Source organism: Megascapheus bottae, chromosome 7, assembly GCF_031878675.1.
Source record: "Megascapheus bottae isolate mThoBot1 chromosome 7, mThoBot2.hap1, whole genome shotgun sequence".
Lineage (NCBI taxonomy): Eukaryota > Metazoa > Chordata > Mammalia > Rodentia > Geomyidae > Megascapheus > Megascapheus bottae.
The window spans coordinates 46,617,020-46,640,443 of NC_143515.1; the positions used below are offsets into that span (position 1 = coordinate 46,617,020).

The following is a 23,424-nucleotide window of genomic DNA, read 5'->3' on the forward strand; positions in this document are numbered from 1 at the left end:
GCTTTGAACTTGATCCTCAGATCTCAGCCTCCTGAGTAGCTAGGATTACAGGCATCAGCCATCAGTGCCAGGCTACTTTTTTAAGCAAAAAGTAGATGGAGCAGGTCAAGATTGTTTTCAGCTTCATTTCATTCTGCCGCCTTCCACCTGCCCCGCTCTTTCCCTGCCAGTTTTCCCTGCTTCCCTATTTCACTCACATCCTATGCATGCTGGGCCAGAAAACTGTTTATTCATGGATTCTAATCTCCAATCATATATATTTTAGTTACTATACTTGTGCTGGGTCTCCTGTATCACTGCGACCATGGAGTACAACCTTTATGTGCTTTTGAAGACCTACCTTTGTCATAGGGTGGCCTAGAAAGCTAGAGATCACAGCAGGAGGCCTATCCTGAGACTCACTTCTGGTCTGGGTTGTGCAAAGTAGCTTCTGAACTCAACAACCTCCTTTCCAGCATCAGCATGAGGATGGCTGAGGCCAGGATAAGGGTGAGGAACAGCAGATTTCCCAGCATGGCCTTGTCCCACACAGGCTTGAGAACCCATTGATCTAGGATGACAGAACTGGATTTGGTGGGGACCACTAATTTGACCAGGAATCTTGAGTTCTTTGACTATAGCTGTGCATTCTGTCTTTCCACTGAGGGCTGGAAGGGATATCATGATCTCTGAAATTTGGTGAGATCTAATGAACTGTGACAGTTCTATTCCCAAAATACATCCGTTCAGGCATGGAGAGGGGAGATATAAAATAAATTTAGATGGCTGGGTGCTGATCTCTTATTTCCATAGTTAGAATTTCCTTTAGTGAGGAAAAAAATGCAGCATATTTAGCCTGTGATTTTACAGATGTTATTACTTAACATTACAAAAAGTTTTAAAAGCTGTATTAGCTACAAGGTTAAAAATATAAATGAGCTGGGCGTGGTGGCTCACGCCTGTAATCCTAGCTACTCAGGAGGCTGAGATCTGAGGATCAAGGTTCATAGCCTGCCCTGGCACAAAAGGACCTGAGACTCATCTTAAATTATCCTCAAGAAAATGAGAAGTGGGGCTTGGCTCAAGGGTAGGGTGGCAGCCTTGAGCTGAAGAACTCAGGGACAGTGTCTAGGCCGACTTCAAGCCCCATGACCCACAAATATATATATATATATATATATATATATATATATATATATATATATGAGTACTAGCAGTGAGTAGCAATTCTAAAAATCAAGACCATGGCTAAACAATCACAGAGCGTGGGGGCCATTTTCCAGGAGCGCCCTTCTAGCCCCACTACTCTCAGGAATTCCTTGGGCCTAAAGTAGAAGATGTTATAAACCATCCTGCAAGAGCACAAAGTCCACTCTTCCCCCTGGCATGCAGGGACTGTCCATTAGTCATCCCTCTAGTGTGCCTGCCACTTCCTCCCAGATAAACTAAGCCCTGGTGTCACAGGACACATCCTACAGGATGTAGGCCTGTTTTGGGCCCCATCTGTCTACCAGGTACCATCCAGGACTGCTTTGGTTCTGCAAAGGGGTTCGTATAGAAATCTGCTTAGACGGATTCAAGATGGAGACTATTCATGACTATTCTCCTTGTAATTTGGGCACAGGAGATGGCAACAGAGTTGCCTGTGTGAGTAATGTAAAGATAGTGCATCGCTGCTCATGATGAGCCAGCTCAGGGCCCACTCAGTATCAAGTAGAAAAGTAGAGCAAAGCAAGTTAATAATGGCTTTGATCCTGATCCTCATGCTTAAAATTTTTACCTCAATTGTGTGGTATAATTTTTAGCTGAATTGGGTGAAGTAGTTGACAAAAAGGAGCCATCAAATTATGGTGTCACTTGTTCAATTCACAAGGAATCACAAGCTTCAAGTGATGACTCCCCAACAAGAAGCCAGTTTATGGTTTAAAAAAAAACCATCTACAAGCTAATCAGCAGTTATTCAAATACTGCTGAATTTAAACCTAGTCCTGCTCCTCCTATTATGTGGTATATATTACTTTAAATTTATTTTATTTTATCCCCCTCAACCCCTATTCTGGGGCTTGAACCCTGGGCATGGGCACTGTCCCTGAGCTCTTCAGCTCAAGGTTAATGCCATACCCTTGAGCCACAGTGCCACTTTTGGTTTTCTAGTGGTTAATTGGAGATAGGAGTCTGATGGACTTTAATGCCCAAGTAGCTGGGATTACAGGCGTGACCAACCATGTCTGGCTAAAATTTATTTTTTAAAGAAAATATTGTTGGGCCGGGAGTTGGGCCTAGAGGTAGTGTTTGCCTAGCATGCACAAAGACCTGAGTTTGATTCCTCAGTACCACATACATAGAAAAAAAGCCAGAAGTGGTGCTGAGGCTCAAGTGGTAGAGCTCTAGCCTTGAGAAAGTCCAAGGACACTGATCAGGCCCTGAGCTCAAGCCCAGGACTGGCAAAAGAAAAAAAAAAATATATATATATATATATTCTTTGGTTTTCTTATCACTTATCTTCAAATGCACTTTACAGGTTGGGCACAGCCACATTTAGGTTGACTAACTTGTTCATAACTGTTTGTTTTATCATTGAAAATTCCATCTCCTAGGAAACCACTCAGCAGCTTTACCCACAACATCGTTTACCTTTGCTGCTGGACTGTTGCTACATATGGTATCTTCATGCCAACTAGGAAAAATGGTATTCATTTGTTTTATTGCTACTGATCTTTTGTTCAATGTATTTACATTAACTTCCTTAAATCCTTTAACAAACAAGGTAGAAGACAGGAGAAAAATATATAACACAAAATTTCACATTATATTTAATTCTCTCAAACAGAAACAAAAGCCAGACATGGTAGTAAATGCCTGTAATTCCAGGGATATCCTGGGATAATTAGTACAACCTCCTCTCAAAAACTCAAAAACAAGCTGGGCAGGGTGGCTCACGCCTATAATCTTAGCTACTCAGAAGGCTGAGATCTGAGGATTGCGGTTCAAAGCCAGTCTGGGCACTAAAGTTGGAGAGACTCATTTCCAATTAATCACTAGAAAACTGGAAGTGAGGCTGAGGCTCAAGGGGTAGGGCAGTAGCCTTGAGCTGAAGAGCTCAGGGACAACACCAAAGCTCAGAGTTTAAGCCCCATGATCGACCAAAAAACTAAAAACAAAACAAAACTCAAAAATACAGAATTTCACAGTATACTGAATACTTCTGGAACAAGAGATAAGTATTAATACATATATTACCTTTATATCCTTGTTCTGTCTCCCTGAGATCAATTTTGGTTATTGGTTTGAAGTCAGTATCCCATAATCGTATACAACCATCTCGTCCACCAGTGGCAAAGCCTTCTTCACATGCATACATGCTGAAGATTCCCGCCTATTGAGTAAAAACAGATAATACTCAACCATCATATAATAGTCACAGTTGATTTTAAAATATTATGAAGTAAAATAAAACAAAAAACAGACAATTTGAAATCCTGATAACAGACCAAATAGCCATTTATATCATCTTTCATCTCAGTTAGATCTTAAATATTTATAATCACCATCCAGTTTTGTATTACAAAACTGGCACCAAGGCACGGTGGCTCACGTCTGTAATCCTAGCTACTGAGGAGGCTGAGATCTGAGGATTGAGGTTCAAAGCCAGCCAGGGCATGAAAGACCATGAGACTCTTATCTCCAATTAACTACCAGAAAACTGAAAGTAGTGCTGTGGCTCAAGGGGTAGGGTGCTAGCCTTGAGCTGAAGAGCTCAGGACAATGCCCAGGTCCAGAGTTCAAGTCCTAAAACCAACAACAAAAAATGTTATTTAGGAATATCTTGGTTGAAGTAGATATGGAAATCAGAAATTCCTATATATGATAACTAAGCCTTCTAAAACAAAAAGCAGTGGAAATTCTTCATAAAAATTCCTATCCAAAGTAATCAAATAAAGATGTTAAAAGAACATATGAACCCTGTCACTGGTGTGAAGGTGACTGAAATACATCTCAATAGGTAACAGGCATCATGGGAGCTTAACCAAAGCATGAATAGAATCTGAGGCAGCCTGATATATATCCTATAAAGACGTTCTTTGTATACCAGAACATGTAAAATGCCTCTTGAAGTGATGTACTTGTTTATTAGTTTGCTCAAGTGTTAGAAGCATATCACATTGACATTAGAGCCAGTGTAAAAAGAAACTTGATTACTCAATCAGCTGCTGTTATGAATGAGGACAAAAACTGACCTCTTGTTCTACTCAATTTTACTTGTTTCATTCATATGAGTCAAACTAAGAAAGCTAGCCTTTGACATACAATATGCAGTGAAAGATCTAAAATTCACAGCTCTTTTGCCAAGAGTTGCTTATGAAGCTTTCCTTCACATATATTAAGATTAATAGGGGCTGGGAGTTTAGCCTACTAGTAGAGTGCTCACCTAGCATGCATGGAGCCCTCATTAGATTCTTGGTACCACACACACAGAAAAAGCAAGAAGTGGTGCTGTGGCTCAAGTGGCAGGGTGCTAGCCTTGAGCAAAGTGTGTCCAAGGACAATGCCCAGGCCCTGAGTTCAAGCCCCAGGACTGGCAAAAAAAAAAAAAAGATTAATATGGGGCAAGGAGCATAGTCCGTGGTAAAGCATTGGGTAGTAGGCATGAGGCTCTGAGTTTGATCATCAGTATCAGAAACAAACAAACAGAAAAGTAATAGTTTGGAAGCAATGAACTAAAACATGTCAAGCCTCCAGGAATACTTTATGCAATTTCCATCTACCATACTAGCTTTTACTTTTCATATCATCCCTCTGTTCTTCTGGGTATTTCCATTGTATCATAAGTATTTATTAACAATGTGACCATTTTCATGGGTATCACAGACAACAGAGTGTCAATGAAGTCTGTCCTTGTTTTTACAGAACAGATCACCAAGACAGAAGGTTATCAACTGTCTAACATTGGATAGGGAGGTGACACTCTGGCACCTCTGCAAAAATGAGGACAATCAGCATAAAAATAAGTCACCCATAGGCTTCCAGTTCTGACTCTGGGTCATAGGAGTGGAAGCACTAAGCACCCTCTAGATCCACACTGTAGAATGTGAATGGAAGCAAAGTCCTGAGGGAATGCAGGCAATTTTCAACTTGAGAACTCAGGAGGAAACAATTCTAGTCTCTTGTGAAACTAACAGATGAATAGACATGAATCCGCCAACTAGGGTAGAGGCTGAGTCTGAATACTTTTTCAAATATTCTTTCAGATGAACAAAAATAGTTTAAGTCTTCAGAGTATTTTGGGAGTGTCTGGTAAATGTCTTTTGACTCTCAAGTTGGGGGTAGGAGGGAAACACAGGGATTTGTGATCTTAACTCATACAATGTAAGTCATGACCCAGTTCCCACCTGGCCATACTTACGCTGTGTGCGCCTTGAATGGTGCGGACTAAATTGAGCCCTTTCCAAACATAGATGTCACCATTTAAAGCACCAGAGTAGGTGATGTCTTCTTTGGCACATGCAAGGCAAAGAATGGTCTGAAGATCTCCTGTTTTGCCAAATATTCCTCTTTTTGCAGTCAGGGCATTTCCGCATAGTGTCCAAAACTAAGAAGTAATAAAAGAAAGAGATCCTACAATCAAGTATCCTGATGCATTGTATCATAGGGATTCACCTTTCAGTGCATTTTAGAGGACGTAAAATATCTGAACCAAGCACAAATAAATTGTCCTCAGTAATGACAATAAAACACATTTTGGCCTTCCTGTAGGAGCAGCAGAAAAACCAATAATGATATTTTTTAAAACTATCCAAGTTCTAAACTGTCAAAACATGGAATGGCAGCTAAATAGAAAGTGCCAGTGTTCTTGGAGTTGGAAGAAAGAGGATGAGTCATGCTTTCAATTTCTTTGGCAAATTATAAAACTAGGGTAAGATTATTGTAGACAGTTTTAGAAATATAGATGAATATAAAAAGGGAAATTGAAATTATAACTTTCTGTTGGCATGTTGATATATCATCTAGGCAATCAACATGTGAGTGTGTGTGTGTGTAACTACTTTCAAAATAAAAGTGTCATAATCATTTTGCCTCAGAAATGTTATTCACTAATGTTTCAAAACAGATGTGATATTTTCCCATGGCTGAACAGTGCACTAGGCTCTTTTAATTGTACGGTTCATGTGAAAGACCAAAAGCATAAAGCCTGGGAGAATTTACAGAAGGCAACTGAGGCACTCTCAAGGTCACATAGACATCTAGTGCTTTCCTTGGTATAGTTTTAAATGTATATATGAATAATGGATGACTCACTGCCTTTTATACAGCCCCTCTTTTTATTTTGCCAGTCCTGGGGCTTAAACTTGGGGCCTGGGCACTATCCTTGGGCTTTCTCAAGACTAGCACTCTATCACTTGAGCCACAGCACCACTTGTGGCTTTTTCTGTGTATGTAGTATTAAGGAATCAAATCCAGGACTTGGCGCATTCTAGGCAAGCACGCTACCACTAGGCCATACTCCCAGCCCATTCCCTTTCTTTATAAAAGCTCTCAATAATTCCCAAGGATAGGCTAAGGTAGAGTCTACTTTTACCCCCATGGAAGTACAGGAAAGAAGGCATCCATGGTTTGCCAAAAGTACAGGTTCAATGGTAACTATACATGAAAAACTATGAAATTCTTGACCTTTGCCTTGAGAACTTTTTAAGCTAATAAAGAAGATACATACAAAACAATGAGCAAGATTTTCCAGGCAGTCTGTTCACAAGGGGCAAAAAAATCCAGAGCTACACAAGCAAGTTAGATTAGAGAAAATGAACAAGAGTAGGATTTGGATCAGTGGTGAGAAAGCAATTGCATCTGGCTCAGGAGAACAAGATTAGATGACTCCAGATGGCAGAAATGTATGAAGGGGGAAAAATCAATGACAACTGGAATACTGGTACCTGCAGAAGAGGAAAATTAGAAACCTGTCAAGGTAGCTGAATATTGGAGGAAGCAGGTCTAGGATGATGGCATCACTGCATTGGTGGGCAGGCATGGGTGCAGGCAGCTGTGGAGATGGTGGCAGGGGGTGGGGAGGGCTGTTCTGCAGGCCTGCCTTAGCAAGCACAAGATGCAAATGTGAAACCATTTCACTGTGCAGACTCCCCTCTCTAAGGAGAAATGTGTCAGCTCTGGTGACTTGTTCATTTGTGTATTATTATTTTTTGTTGATGTATATACATCAAGAAGATAAGAAGATTTGGAGAAAAGCTCTCTAGGTATAAGCTGTGGAAAACATTCATGTTTTAAATGGGGGAATGTCAACAAACTGTTTAGACACAAATGATTAGTGATTGCACAAATATGCCAGAGCTCGCTGCTCAGTGTTACACTAGGCATGCATTTTCCTTTCTCATTATATTTCCTCATGCATCAAGATTAACTGCAGAGTGATGATTTTGTTCTTTTACTTGGAAGGTGCCTCTCTGGCTTGAGTCTAAAATTTCTCTTTGGAAAACTACAAGAAAATAATAATCATGTGTTTGATCACAGCAGGTTTCCTGACAAAAGGCACCCAGTTAGATGCTATGATGCCCACAGAAAACATTTCAAATTGTCACATGATTCTCCTTATAAAGCACCTAGAGATGTGATGCCAGGATAATGAATGAGTTTTTCTGCAGAAAAAGATGAACACCTAAAAGACTGTCTCTTTTTGAGAGCCAATTTTCCATACAGAAAACTGGCATTTTAGGATGGAAATGCACCATTAAATTTATATCAACTGGACATACACTGTTCAATATACAGTTACAAATTTTGTTAGGATCCCCCAGGTTCCTTCAGTCATAACTAAAGATTGGAAGAGACTCAAGAGTATCCACAAACCTGTTGGCTCGCTTGCTGTAAAACCGACGAAGCAGATGTTCAGCTGTTAACTGCTTTTGCGAGCATTTGTTTTGGAAAATTGTAACTCAACTGTCAAACACTGAAAGCTTGGGAAACCAGAAGAGATTTTTACCTATCTACAAAAAATTTCACATACCTATTTTTCTTGAAATATTAAGATTTTTGCACTCAACTTGTAAATGAAATCAGTTAATAGAGGGTTTAGGGAATGGGAGAATCTTGAATCAGATATAGAAAACATTGGTAAGGTTAGCAGCTAAGTAAGACAGACACCCATCAAGGCAAACTCCTATATTAACACACCTGCGAAGTGTCCTTTCCTTTGGCCAAAGCTAAAAGATGTTTGGGGAAAAGCAGGGCTGTAAGTATTCCTGACTGCCATCTTAACAATGCAAGCTAATTGTGTCCAAAAAAAAAAAAAAGTTCCTTTCTGCCATCTTTCCTTCGTGAACTATGACCTTAAACTGAAGTGCCCAGAAAGGTGTATCTTAAGTTGAGAGTGCCTGGGGAGGGGCACACTCTACAGTGTGCTATCTTGTGGCTATGCCAGGCTTCCTTAATGAAATCCCTACCTTTCTTTTGTTCAAGGAGGTATTGCTTACCAGGGTCTCCTCAACTGCTGAAAGTAATAAATCTTTCTTCATTCACATCCTGTGTTTATTCCATCTTTGTATTCACCAAGATTTGAACTCATTACATTCAGTTGCAAAATTAACTGACAATTAACAAGCCTGTTTAACTTTACTTAACTTTACTGTAGATTTATTTCTTTTTTTTTTTTTGCCAGTCCTGGGCTTGAGCTCAAGGCCTGAGCACTGTCCTTGGACTTTCTCAAGGCTAGAACTCTACCACTTGAGCCTCAGCACCACTTCCAGCTTTTTTCTATGTATGTGGTACCAAGGAATCGAACCCGGGTCTTTAAGCATGCTAGGCAAGCACTTTAACCACTAGGCCAAACTCCCGGTCCTGTAGATTTATTTCTAAACAGAATTAATAAAGGGTAGCTAAGTGTATATTTGCAGATTCTTCCATTTGAGGGAGATATTCTCGTTTTGTTTGTGGGAAAACTGCCTAAACCCACAACAATTAGCAAATTAGCAACTCTTAATGTTTCTGAATAATGTTCCTGGATTTCATCGGTCTCCACTATAAGAATTGATTAAAAGTTAGAGTTAAAGATAGAAAGAAATAGAGAGGAATCCAAATAATTTTTTCAAATGAAGCAGCTCATCTAGACTCCAGTGAGTGTTGAGTTTTGGAGACAAGTTAAGCCAAGATGGAGCATAAAGGAAGTAACGTCTCAGCAGGAAGAGCCCCTGTCTCTGTTTATTTTATGTCTGCTATCAATTTTGTAATCTTAGGAAATGGGAAATTTGCATTATAGTATTCCTACTGCTTCTATACATCACTGAACATAACTCTTAATGAATTCAAAAGGTAGTAAATCCCCATATTGGGGGCAGAGAAGAAGAAAGCCTAGAGGAAATGAATAATCAGGTAAAAGCAGTCGGTCAAGTTGAAGGAAGGAGACAGAATCAGAATTCAAAGTTAAACAACCCCTTGCATCTCAGCTTCCTAGTGTGGAACATTCAAGTTGACTTACAGGTTCCAGACCAGGGCCCTGGATTTCCAGAAAGCCACAGAGCCTAATGGAACTCATCGTCACCTCACTGTTTCTTTACTTACGTCTAAAAAACTGTGCCTTATCATATTTTAATCTGATTAGAAATTCACACTGCATGAATTTCTACCACTAGGCCAAACTCCCGGCCCCCATAATCTTAAATGATGAAAATTTTAAATTTTTTTCAGTTCTCTATAACCATTCTACAAGTTTGCTGGTTTGCATTTGAAGAATACAACAGTATTGCTACAATTGTCATTTATAATTGCTAGTCATGGTTTCCTTCTTTGCAGAGGTAAGTCAACAAAATATTTTAATGAATATGAAATAACTGAATAATTGACTAAATCTACCAATATGGTAAATATCCTATGGCTTCTTTCTTTGCTTGTATATTTAAAAGGCTCTTTCACCAAACTTTAAAGCATTTTAACATTTGTCTACATACTTCTCTTAATTTTCTTTAAATATTTAACTCTTAAATTCACCTTCAATTTATGTAGTATATAGTATGAAGTAATATATCCCCCCAAATACTTAAAGTGCCTGATAGTTACAGATATTATTGTTATAGTCTAATTTGTCACACATATCAATGTCTATTTCTGAGCTGTTAGAAAAACTGATTTCTGCTGGCAAAAAAAAATTGATTTCTTTCCCCTTATCCCAGTCTTCTACCATCTTCATTATTTTAAATCCTAATTACTTTAGTAAATAGTGAGTATTTGTCATCATTTTTCTTTTTTTTTCTTTTTCCAGTCCTGAGGCTTGAACTCAAGAGCCTAGCACTGTCCCTTTGTCCTTGGGCCTTCTCAAGGCTAGAGCTTTACCACTTGAGCCTTAGTACCACTTCCAGCTTTTTCTATGTATGTGGTACCAAAATCGAACCTGGGTCTTTGTGCATGCTAGGCAAGCACTCTACCACTAGGCCAAACTCCCTGCCACATTTATAAATTTTTGATGCCAGAATCAGGATACTCTCTATTTGTCTAAGACTTCTTTTATGTGTCTCTATAAAGTTTTATAGTATGCTTTAGTTATGATTTACATAGTTCTTATATTTATTTCTGAGCAATTATAGTCTATTTCATATATATATATATATATATATATATATATATATTGCCAGTCTTGGGGCTTGAACTCAGGGTCCTGGGCACTGTCCTTGGACAATTTTTGCTCAAGGCTAGTGCTATGCCACTTGAGTCACAATGCCACTTCCAGCTTTTTCTACATATGTGGTACCAAGGAATTGAACCTAGGGCTTCGTGCATGCTAGGCAAACATTCCACCACTAGGCCAAATTCAAGGCTCCTATTTCATATCTTATCATTAAGTAGAAATAATGAACAAGATCATAAAAGAAGAACAAAAGAACTGGAAAATAGGAATGACTATTGGATGAATAATACAACATCTACTTCATTGGCATTGGCAAAAATAGCATGTTTGTACTTGCAGAGGGCCACACATAGTCCTTTTGACAGAGTAATCCTATTTATTTATTTTTAATTTACATTATTCATAACACTATACATAGAAGTTCCTAGGCCCTATGCTACAGTTTAGGAGATGTTTTTTTCTATGAGAGCACAGACTTTTGATAGGGTTAATTCTACTACTTGTAATCATAAAATAGAAGAAGCAAATGTGGTTCTTTAGAATGGATTCCAGCTGTGTAGTCTAGAGGAAGACCAGTATTTTTAAAATTGTCTCTGAAAGGACTGCACTGTGTATCTACTTCCATATTAAACACTTTTCTACTAAGAGAATATAACAACACGTCAGAAAAAGGAACTGTTTTAACTATGCAATCCTTAAAAGTCATGTAACTTGAGTTTAATATTTAATTAGTTAGATTTCCTTTTCAGCTTTGGGCTGAGAACTTCACTTTATTGACATTGCTTTGCACTTCTGAGAGACAATCTTAACTTATTTCAGGACCAGAGAGAACAGCTAGCAGGGCTCTAAATTTAAGCTGGAAAAAAGAAAAATCAGTTTCTGCACATCAAGTAGTCTTTACTAGGACCAAAGATTCTTTTCATAGACATTTAAGGTAACTACCTTACCTTGATATGTTTTACTCCACAGCTAACCACTCTGTTTGGCTGATATGGATCCCAGGAAATATCAAAAATCTGTCCAAAAAAGAAATAGTGATCATTTTCTATGTTTTTGTCTTTTTTTCAGAGGTCAACAAAACTACCTTAAAACATTTAGAACACAATCTTACTTGCACAGAATGACAGTGAAAACTCTGGCTTTGAGAATGAGTGACATACATCTAACACTTATCTAGACAGAGCTACTTACCTTAGGCTTAGGTACATGTGCAATTAACCACAGTAATTGAGAGAACTGTCATATTTTTAGTTTTGTTGCTGGGTGCAGTGGCTCACACCTGTAATCCAAATTACTCAGGAGGGTGAGATCTGAGGATCACGGTCCAAAGCCAGCCTGGACACTAAAGACTGTGAGACTCTTATTTCCAAGTGGAAGTGGCGCTGTTGCTCAATGGGTAGGGTGGTATCCTTGATCTGAAGGGCTCAGAGACAGCACCGAGGCCTAGAGTCCAAGCCCAATGACCAGGGCAGAATACTTTTTGACCCATTAGATATGCTTGGAGAATCTCTACCCAGTAACTGGGGCTTATACACGCATACACTACTATGGGCAAGAAAGAAGCAAATTGAGATACTTATCTCTTCCCAATTATAACCATAATTACAAATATATTCATTTTCCATTTTCATATATACCATTTTATCTTAATAGAGCCAGAGACCAGAGCCAGGTCTTATGGCCAGGGGTTTTAACTATAACTTCTCACTATAGTAATATTGCACTTTTTCCAATAATTCCCTGATTAGAAAGTGTAACAGTTTAATAGGGCACAGTAACTGAAATCAGATGAATTGATCTTGGAATATTTAGTAGAAAAAATAAAAAAGTTTAGATGAATTAACAGATGAGAGATTATTTGCAACTGGAATCAGTAAATTCAGAGAGCTCTACTCTACAACCTGGACAGACAAAATACACAAACCGGGGACTGAGGTACAGAACCAGCTCTAAACAGCTCAGTGTTAAAGCTTGCCATCTGTCTCATTTAGGTATGATCTGTTCAATTGGCTTCCTTGGATTGGCAGAAGCTCAGCTACTGGGACTGACTCAGCTATTTGTTACAAAAGTATACTCCTAATTTAAGCTTTTAGTTTGTTGATGCACCAAGGAATTAAGCAGTTCCTTATATATACAACCTCAAAGCATAGGATCAGGTTTAGGACAAATTTAATTCAACAATAGGATGAAAGCACTTTATATATCAGAGAAAGTAACTGCATTAGGCTCTTTTTTTTGTTAATCAAAGAAAGATTTTACTGATAGAAATATTCACAATTGTAGCTTCCTATATGTTCCCACAAGGAAATCAGGCAAAAACTCTGACATACACTTTATTACTTCAAGTCAGGCTATGCACAAGTTTTTACAACTTAACATAGTAATCACAGAATAACAGGTAAAAAATGACGTGGGCACATGTTTTCACAATCATAGCACACAATTGTATGTAATGAGTCTCAAGTCCGCTCTTTGTATTGATACAGTCCAACTCAACTTTCTTTAAAACATACATATGGGAAGTAGTACTGTGGCTCAAGTGATAGAGCACTAGGGTTGAGCTGCCAAACTGAAGAACAGCACCCAGGCCCAGAGTTTAAATCCCATGACCTACCAATAAATAAATAAGTAAATAAATAAATAAATAAAAGATGCATATGATTGCATCACAATATAAGCAGAAACAAAGTAACAGCTAAACATAAGTATTAGAAGCATTTTCAAGTCGGCACTAGGCACCAGTCTGGAGGTCTGAGGATTAAGTGTTGGAAAAGGATATCACCCCTCTTTTTTTTGGGGGGGGGAAGGTGGGTCATGGGGCTTGAACTCTAGGCCTGGGCGCTATCCTTGAGCTTTCAGCTCAAGTCTACCCCTTAAGCCACAGCGCCACTTCCACTTTTCTGGTGATTAACTGGAGCTAAAAGTCTCATGGACTTTTGAGTGCCAGGGCTGGCTTTGAACTATGATCCTCAGATCTCAGCCTCCTGATTAGCTAGGATTACAGGTTTGAGTCAGGCCTTAGATTCTCTCCAATTTATCATGAAAATGCTGGAAGTGGAGATGTGACTCAAATGGTAGAACAACTACCTTGAGCAAAAAAGTTAAGGGACAGCCTGGGTGCCTTGGCTCACGACTGTAATCCTAGCTACTCAGGAGGCTGAGATCTGAGGATCATGGTTCAAAACCAGCCCAAGCACAAAAGAAGTTGAGACTCTTATCTCCAATTAACCTCAGGAAAATAGGAAGTGGGGCTGTGGCTGCAGGGGTAGGGCAGTAGCCTTGAGCTGAAGAGCCCAGGGACAGTGCCCAGGCCAGAGTTCAAGCCCCCCATACACATGTGCATGAGCATGAATGCACATATACACACACACACACACACACACACACACACACACGTGTAAAATATTTTCACATAAATACATTATGGTTTAGATATGAAATGTCCTCCAAAACAGACATTTCATGTGTTTAAGTTGTCTTCCTGCATGTGTTTAAGGTTTGGTTCCCAAAAGGTGGTGCTAATAAGGGGGTGACTGGACCAGAGGGGCACTACCCTCATTACTCCATTGATGAGTTCAGAGGTGAATGGACTATTAGGAGGTAGGGCCTGGTGGAAGGAAGTGTGTCACTGTGTGTAGGTAGCTTTATCTTGTCTCTGGTCCCATGCTCTGTCTTTTTCTACTTCCTGACCACAGTGAGGGAAACAGCTTTCTGCCATGCACTTTCCACATGAACGTATTGGCTCATCACAGATCCAGAAATATATAGCCAAGTGGCCATGGATTGAAACCTCTGAAACAGTAAGCCAAAATAAATCTTTCCTTCACTTATTGCTATTTTATCATAGTGATAGGAAATGCTGACTAACAGAGGACTAAGATGGTATCCAATAAGTTCAAATTCTTAAAGATAGAGACCTAATGTCATTAACATGTAATATCTCCATAGAGGAGGAGTCTACGTTCATTTGGAGGTGAAAATCATTGCACAAGAGGGAGGATATAGCCAGCCAGTGGCTCATGCCTGTAATTCTAGCTACTCAGGAAGATGAGATCTGAGGATCATGGTTCATAGCCAGCCTGGGCACTAAAGAACGTGAGACTCTTATCTCCAATTAGCCACTAGAAAAGCAGCAGTGCTGTGGCTCAAGGGGTAGTCTTGAACTGAAGAGCTCAGGGATAGTGCCCAGGCCTAGGTTCAAGCCCCATGACCCACCCTTCTCCCCCCCCCCAAAAAAAAGAGGGATGATATCCTTTTCCAACACTTAAGTCCTATGGTTGGTAACTCTTGGAATGACCATTACTACTTCAGGATCTGAAGGCTTGATTCTGGATGGGACTTCCCATCAACTCTAAGGTTTCTTTATCTGAAAATTGCCATAGATAGATGTGCCTTTTTTTTTTTTTTTTGCCAGTCCTGGGCTTGAGCTCAAGGCCTGAGAACTCTCCTTGGTCTTTCTCAAGGCTAGAGCTCTACTACTTGAGCCACAGTATCACTTCTGGCTTTTTCCATATATGTGATACCAAAGAATTGAATCCAGGCTTTTGTGCATGGTAGGTAAGCACTCTTACCACTAGGCAAAACTCCCAGCTCCTATTTGTGCCATTCTTAAAAACATGTTTCAGTGTTCATATCACTTTAGATGTAATAAATTTAATGTTTAATTAAAGCTTCATTCTATGTAGACAATTATATTGAACAGAAATATAGAACAACTAGAAGAAATTCCAGGTAAGACAGTCATGCAAACTTACTTTTAAACTAGAAAACAGGACAATAAAGAAATCTAACTAGTCAATTATGCAAACAAGGGAGAAATAATTCTGTGACTAGTTACATGCATATTCCCGCATAATCCTTTATCTTTTGTTCTATCACTGTATGTAATTGTCATTTATGATCACATGGAGCTCAATCTGAATAATCAGGCTACAATTTGCATCCAGTATTCTCAGATATAACAAAGAGTCACAAAGTTGTCATTATGCTCATCTGAAATTAAAATACATGTCTTTGTAATTATATTTTCTAAAACCATTTACAGATCTAATTTAATACATCTAAGCTATACATATAATTTCAAATTTAATTCTAGTTTGATTTTTATAAAGCCAAATACTAACATCAAAGATTTTCAGACTTCAACTTAAAGTACTTGCTCACCAGAAGCAATCATGCTAACACAGTTTGCAATCTATCATGAATAAAAGAAAATGGTACATGTATAAGCTGAGTACGTAGAGAAAAAATTAAACATAGCTAATTCACATTTAAAAATCATAATTATTTCACAGTTCTGAAATCTGCATAGTGTGATCCAACAAAAGTCTTACCCGGTCAGAATGGCCAGTGGCTGAAGCCAGAAGTTTTCCCTTCCTCCAGTCCCAAATGCAAACTGTATTTTTGGCATCTAATCCCACAGAAGCTAAACGCTGAAAAACAACAAAACCAGGATAGTTTAATGCCTGAAAGTGATGGGAAGATTTCCTATGATTCACATCCACTTTAAACAAACAGTTGGATTTCTTATGAACAATTTCTCCCTATCCAAACTAAATTCCAAGGTATCATAACAGACAAGTTACATTAGTATATATAGAAATTCCAAAGACCTAAAGCTACTGCTCATTTGTCCTTTTCAACATAAGCAACATGTCAGAAATCTCTGGTGATGTCTGATAGATCAGTGGAAGTCATAAGAACAGAATTAACTTGAACTTCAAGTTTAAAACCTTAATGTGAGATTGAAGAAATATTAAACTCTGTGGTTGAAAAGTCTCACCAGACTGTGAAAAATAAAGGATTTGAAAAGGATAAATCCAGTAAATGAGCCTATTCTTTTTTTTTTGCCAGTCCTGGGCTTGAGCTCAGGGCCTGAGCACTGTCTTAGACTTTCTCAAGGCTAGAGCTCTACCACTTGAGCCTCAGCACCACTTCCAGCTTTTTTCTATGTATGTGGTACCGAGGAATCGAACCCGGGTCTTCATGCATGCTAGGCAAGCACTTTAACCACTAGGCCAAACTCCCGGCCATGAGCCTATTCTTAATCTTAAATTTGTATAATTTCACAAACTTTAAAAATAACTATAGAATGGGCCGGGAGTTTGGCCTAGTGATAACAGTGCTTGCCTAGCACTGTTGAACCCAAGGTTCAGCTCCTTGGCACCACATGTACAGAAAAAGCTGGAAATGGTGCTATGGTGCTATGGCTTCATGTGATAGAGCTCTAGCCTTGAGAAAAGCCCAACGATAGTGCTCAGGCCCTCAGTTCATGCCCCAGGACTAGCAAAAGAAATAAATAACTATAGGAGAATATATAATTTTAGTAACAAAAAAGTTCACCTCCCAGTCTAAATTACATTCTAAGTAGTAAGTTATCTTCAAAGGAAAAAGGAAATTCAACAAATACAGTTTATGAAAAATATCATAAACAGGTATTTAAGACATGCAACTCAGAAGATCACTTAATAGATAAAATTGTATATGAAGATTCAGGCACAGTGGCTCACACCTGTAATTCTAGCTACTCAGGAGGCTGAGATCTAAGGATCAAGGTTCAAAGCCAGCTGGCATAAAATGACTTGAAACTCTTTTTTTTTTTTTTTTTGCCAGTCCTGGGCTTGAGCTCAGGGCCTGAGCACTGTCCTTAGACTAGCTCTACCACTTGAGCCTCAGCACCACTTCTGGCTTTTTTCTATGTATGTGGTACCAAGGAATCAAACCCGGGTCTTCGTGCATGCTAGGCAAGCACTTTAACCACTAGGCCAAACTCCCGGTCCTGACTTGAAACTCTTATCTCCAATTAACCTCTAGAAAAAAACAGGAAGTAGGGCTTGGCTCAAGGGTAGGGAGGTAGCCTTTAGCTGAAGAACTCCCGGACAGCACTCAGGCCCAGAGGTAGGGTGGTAACCTGGAGCTGAAGAGCTCAGGGACAGTGCCCAGGCCAAATTCAAGCCCCATGACCCACACTAAAAAAAAAAAAAAAGTTGTATAAGAGATTGGAAATAAGCATATTTGGGTTCCCTTTTGATTTTGTAAGTAGCCATCTATGACTTTGAAAACAATAAGTTAGTAACTGTCAATCTCAACTTTCTCATTTGTAAAATGAGTATTAAAAATTATGAACCAGGCACTGGGGCTCACACCTACAATCTTAGTTACTCAGGCTTGTAATCTTTAGCTGCTACTGAAGATTGTGATATGAAGCCAGCCCAGACAGGGAAAGTGTGAGATTCTTACTTAATTAACTAACGAAATGCAGGAATAGAGGTGTGGTTGAAGTGATAAGAGTACCAATTTTGATTGAAAAATTCAAGTAAGAATGGGAGAACTAAGGAGCCCCAGTATTGGCACCTAAATAAATAACTAAATAAAATAAATAAATAAAAATAAAATACTTGGATTTTTCCTGTTTGTAGGATTGTTGTATCATGTAAGTGAAACAATGTAAATCACCGGTGAGTGTGAGCACCAGTGAGCACACTCCTAAGGCATGCATGGGATAATAAAGGTTCATATGTACTTACTCAGGGAGTATTCATATTTCTTTGCTTAAGATTGCATTCACTAGAAGATGTAGTATTAAAAGCATGTGCAGCTGAGAAAAGCCTTTTCTGTAATCTATCTTTCTTTCTTTCTTTTTTTCTTTCTTTCGATTTGAGTTCAGGGCATGAGCACTATCCTTGGGTTTTTCTCAAGGCTACAGCTTTACCACTTGAACCACAGCACCACTTCTGGCTTTTTCTATGTATGTCTTCATGCATGCTAGGCAAGCATTCTACCACTAGGCCAAGCTTCTGTCCCCCTACTGTAATTTTTCTTTGAAAATTCTATCAATAAAAGTGATTATGAGACATGATATATATATGAAACTGATGAACTGTGCATTTATTTATCTTGTATGTGATTTAACAATTTTGTTTTATTTTAAGTTCTATTTTCTTGTCACAGTGATGTACAGAGGACAAGGTTAATTAATTCCTAAAGTAACTATTATTAAGCCTAGTTGGCTAGAAGTTAAGAATGCAATGATTTTCTTAATGTCATTTTGGGTTAGTGCACAGATAGCTGTAAATAGGGTTACAGTTACATACATAAGGTAGTGAGTACATTTCTTTTTTTTCGAGATTTATTTTTATGTTTATTTTGCCAGTCCTAGGCTTAAGCTCAGGGTCTGAGCACTGTCCTTGGACTTTCTCAAGGCTAGAGCTCTACTACTTGAGCTTCAGCACCACTTCTAGCTTTTTTCTATGTATATGGTACCGAGGAATCAAACCCGGGTCTTTGTACATGCTAGGCAAGCACTCTACCACTAGGCCAAAGTCCAGGCCTAAAGATTTTATTAACACTGATTTTTACATCATATTTCAAATATCATGTTTAACAAACAAGTATTCAAAAAGGGAATCTCTATACAATTAAGCTGAGAGTTTGTATGTCATAGATCCATATCAATCTATAAAATATAGCATTATGTCTATAGAGTATATATCCCACCATAGATTTTTATGTCTATGTAGTTATGTTTTTTCATATATTTTTATTATACTTAATAGAAGAGTTACATTATATTCACCAGATAGAAGGTGCATTACTTCAGATATATTGATACCCTTTATCATGTCTTGGTCCCCATTTTCCTCCCCCCACCCCCGCCCCTCATCTTGTTTTCCTCCCTTCCCTATCCGACTTCAAATAACCAAATACACATAGATACAATATATCAGACAACCAGGTAAAATACTGTAATATGAGATAACCAAGGGACAGCAAAAGAGATGAGAGATAACATAGTACATTAAAGACAACAATCACTCATTATATGGCTTTTGTTTCTATATCCTGGAGGTCCTTTCATTTAGCGTCATTCTATATGGCCTTAAGAATCTAGGTTTTGTTCTATTGTAAATCTCTGCTAGGAGAGCCCGAAGTTTCTATTGATTATGACAAATGAGGGAACTATGTAGTTATGTTTATATCTCCAATACCATGTCCATAACCTTGGGTATCCGAACATTGAGTCATTGCTCTTGTATTGTTTGAATCTAATGACCAAAGACATAGTATATTTTTATTCATATTGAAAAAAACTAGGGCTGGGGTATAGCTTACTAGCAAAGTGCTTGCCTAGCAGGAGCAATGCTACAAGTTTGATACCCAGTACTATTTTTTAAAAAAAAATCTAAATGAATGAATTACATTCTGTTTATTCTTTTAGTAAGACAATAAGTTAACAATTATGGGTAAAATGAAACCCTATTTCTTTTTATTTTATTTTTCTTATTATTTTCCTTAAGTAGTTGTACAAAGGAGTTGCCATTTAACAAAGCAGTTTCTGAATACAATATTATTTCTTCTTCTTCTCTCCTCCTACTCCTCCTCTTCTTCCTTGTCCTCCTCCTCATCCTCCTCCTCCTCTTCTTCCTTGTCCTCCTCCTCCTCCTCTTTCTCCTCCTCCTCCTTCTTTTCCTTCTTCTTTGTTGGCTATGGACCTTAAATTCTGGGTCTGAGCACTGTTCCTGAGCTTTTCAGCTCAAGGCTAGTATTCTACCACCTGAGTCACAGCACCACTTCTAGTTTTCTAGTGGTTATTTGGAGAAAGACTTTCATGCCCAAGCTGGCTTTGAACCATGATCCTCAGATCTCAGCCTCCTACGTATCTAAAATTACAGGCATGAACCCCTGGCACCTAGCAATATATCTTATTTTTTAAGTGATAAAAAGTCAAAAGAAATTAATTTTTTCAATTTGTAATGACAAGTCCTATAGCTACCTGGTAAAGCATTTCTGTTGCCTTTGTCTATTATGAGGTAATGGGCCATTTGTCATTTTCTGAACATTATTTGATTCTAGTGAACTTTGTCCATGTCCAGGGAATACAGCAGACCTGAACAGCAGAAACCAACAAGCTATGAAATCTATCATGCCAAATATGAGGTTATTTTTCTCAAGTGGCAAGTTAAAAACAACAGTTTACAGCCATCCGTTCCCTTCAAAATGGAAACTCACTGGGAGGAAATAGGTAGGATCCTAACAAGAAATAACATGGGTAAAAACAAGTAGTTAAATAAAGTTCACTTTCCTCCACTGTATTACATTTGCTTCTGCTACTTCAGAACAAATTTTGATAAACATATTTGCCTAATGACAACTGCAAAATATTTGTATAAGTATACATATACACTTAATACTACACCTGCATTCACATCATGACACATTCAAGTTAATCAGGAAGCCAAGAAACTGCAAGCCTGAACAAATTCCATGGTCCAACTATTTCTCCATAGACATGGATATACAGAAGAACCAACAATTGTTCTGGCTTACTTACATAAGATTACAGACTAGTAAAATTAAAAACATATATAGTAGGGGTGCACACATGTAGTAAATCTAGTTCTAGAAAGAAGAGTAAAACATAGGAATTGGTGACAGGGGCAAGGAAAAGAAGCTAAAGTTACCTCAAGGTGAAATCAAAGACACTCTAGACAGTTCATTCCCATAATCACAGCTTCTTGGGAAGCTAACAAGCTTGAGGCCTTAAGTCAAACTCAGAGTAGGGAAGAGAAGGAAAGAAGAAAAGAGGGAAGAGAAAGGGAAGGAGGGGAAGAGAGGAGGCAGAAGGGGAGGAAAAGAGGAAGAGGAAGAGGGAAGGGAAAAGAAATCTCCGTGGTGAATTATGAGATGATGTTTCTTTTTTTTTTTTTTTGCCAGTCCTAGGCTTAAGCTCAAGGCCTGAGCACTGTCCTTGGATTTTTCTCAAGGCTAGAGCTCTACCACTTGAGCCTCAGCACCACTTCAGGCTTTTTCTAAGTATGTGGTACCAAGGAATCGAACTGGGGTCTTCGTGCATGCTAGGCAAGCACTTTAACCACTAGGCCAAACTCCCGGCCCCGAGATGATGTTACCTTTTGAGAGCATAATACTCACGGCTTGAGGTCTGTGAAAATGTCTTGATCCAGCCCTATATATATATATCCCAATAGGAAGCTAATAATGAGTGACAAACTAAAATTGCTGAACCCTGGTGGACTTGAGTTCATCTATGGAGGTTTTTAACCAGATAATGAGACTGAGGTATCAAAACTAGGTCTGTTGCCCGTACAATAAGCTGGGAAAAGGGTCAAAGTAAGGAGTTCTAGAGGTTGCCAAAGAGAACTGGTTGATGGCTATGTTCACTGCAATTTTGTGTGAAATTTAGGACATCATTAAAGGAAACATAAATAGAGGAAGATACACACCTGCCCATCAGAGTCGAAAGCCAGGCAGGCAACTCCATGTGTATGGACATCTTTAAGAATAGACACAGTCTGGACATTATAGGAATCCCATATGCAAATATATGGCTCCTTCCCAACTTGGCCAGTTGCAATCAGAGTTTTGTCTGGGTGTAAGGCAAGGCTGAAAGAGAAAAAGACTTCTTTTCACATCTTCTATTTGAACAAAGTTAAGAGACATAGATCATATTTTATCCAAGTTTGCTTCTCATATCAAATGATCTAATGAAATGATCTTAAGAGTCTAACTGTTCCCCAGCATAATTAAATTACCTGATGACCTAAACTGAAATATTCAGCTTTGGTAGAGGGTCTTACCAAAGTTTGACAATAATTTCATCTAATTTTACCTAATTGGTTCTCTTGAAAGTCAGGAACTATTATGATGATTATAATTCTCCAATTAGAAAATCTATATAATCAATCCAGACTCTCCTTCAGAGGATCAAATGGATCAAAAATGTGATATATATACACAACGAATGCTATGCTTCCGTCAAAAGGAATGACATTGCCCCACTCATAAGGAAATGGAAAAATGTGGGGAAAAAATTACATTAAGCAAAGTAAGCCAGACACAAAGAAACCCAGGCTATATATTTTCTCTGATTTGTAATAATTAGGATATGTCTAGGATATTTTTAGGAGAGGACCAAAATAGCTCAATGTATATGACCATGTAAAATGATGCTTATCAAAATGAACTCCAAGAAAAGGAAACAAGAGTTTTTTGGTTTTTTATTTTTTGTAATGTATTGTTTGCAGCTATTTCTTCTTTCTTTTTTCCCCCTTTGGTTTATTCCCTGATGTCATTGGTTTTTTTTAATTTCTGTATATCTGTTTATCTTGTAAACAAATCAGTTTATCAGATTGGGAAAGGGAAGAGGAATCGCAGAAACAGTGGAACAAAGGGTGAACCAATTCAACAGTGATACGCACTATGTTGGAAATGAATTCTACAACTTTGGAAGAAGGGGGCAAGTGGGAGAAAATAAGGGAAGGGGCGACACTATTCAAAAAGAAATGTACCCATTACCTGACTTATGTAACTGTAACCCCTTTGTATATAATCTTTACAATAAAATTGAAATTAAAAGAGAAAGATATCTTATATGGTTCTAGAACCACATCCTATATGATTTTAGAATTGTGTTGTTAATGATATGTACTTATTGTTTTTTTCAAAATATTACTGAGTTTTCAAGATAACTTCTGAATTAGCTTGAAAGAAAATCCTGTTGCTAGGAGAAAATTCACTCATCAATTAATGAAATCTGCTGACAGAAGCCCTAGATATTCTCCTCATTAGGATTTCAAAGCATCGACAGGCCTCCAAGGTCAGGTATGGCTTCTGTCTGTTGTCACAGATTATGCATTTTAAATGAAAAATGTCTATTTTACATAAGTCACTGTGAGAACTACAAATTACTGTTTGTGGTTTGTGCAGCAATTTCCCTCTGTAGTCCAATCAAAATAAAACTGTCAAATAGCAAATAGTATTTCAAAGAATCTGTAGTAGTCAAGAGGGAGAGAGGTTAGCGGCAT

At 38.4% G+C, this 23,424-nt stretch overlaps 1 protein-coding gene across 1 annotated transcript in view; it reads right to left on the bottom strand.

Moving 5' to 3' along the window:
- The window catches only part of Eml6 (EMAP like 6), a 223,555-nt gene that overhangs the window by 130,935 nt on the left and 69,196 nt on the right, over positions 1-23,424 (bottom strand). Inside the window, exons 2-6 of the mRNA XM_090336920.1 lie at positions 21,844-22,003; positions 15,937-16,035; positions 11,551-11,619; positions 5,384-5,569; positions 3,220-3,355 (exon numbers count right to left, since the gene is read on the bottom strand). Coding sequence (XP_090193046.1) covers positions 3,220-3,355; positions 5,384-5,569; positions 11,551-11,619; positions 15,937-16,035; positions 21,844-22,003 — 650 coding nt within the window. The remainder of the gene's footprint in view (positions 1-3,219; positions 3,356-5,383; positions 5,570-11,550; positions 11,620-15,936; positions 16,036-21,843; positions 22,004-23,424) is intronic.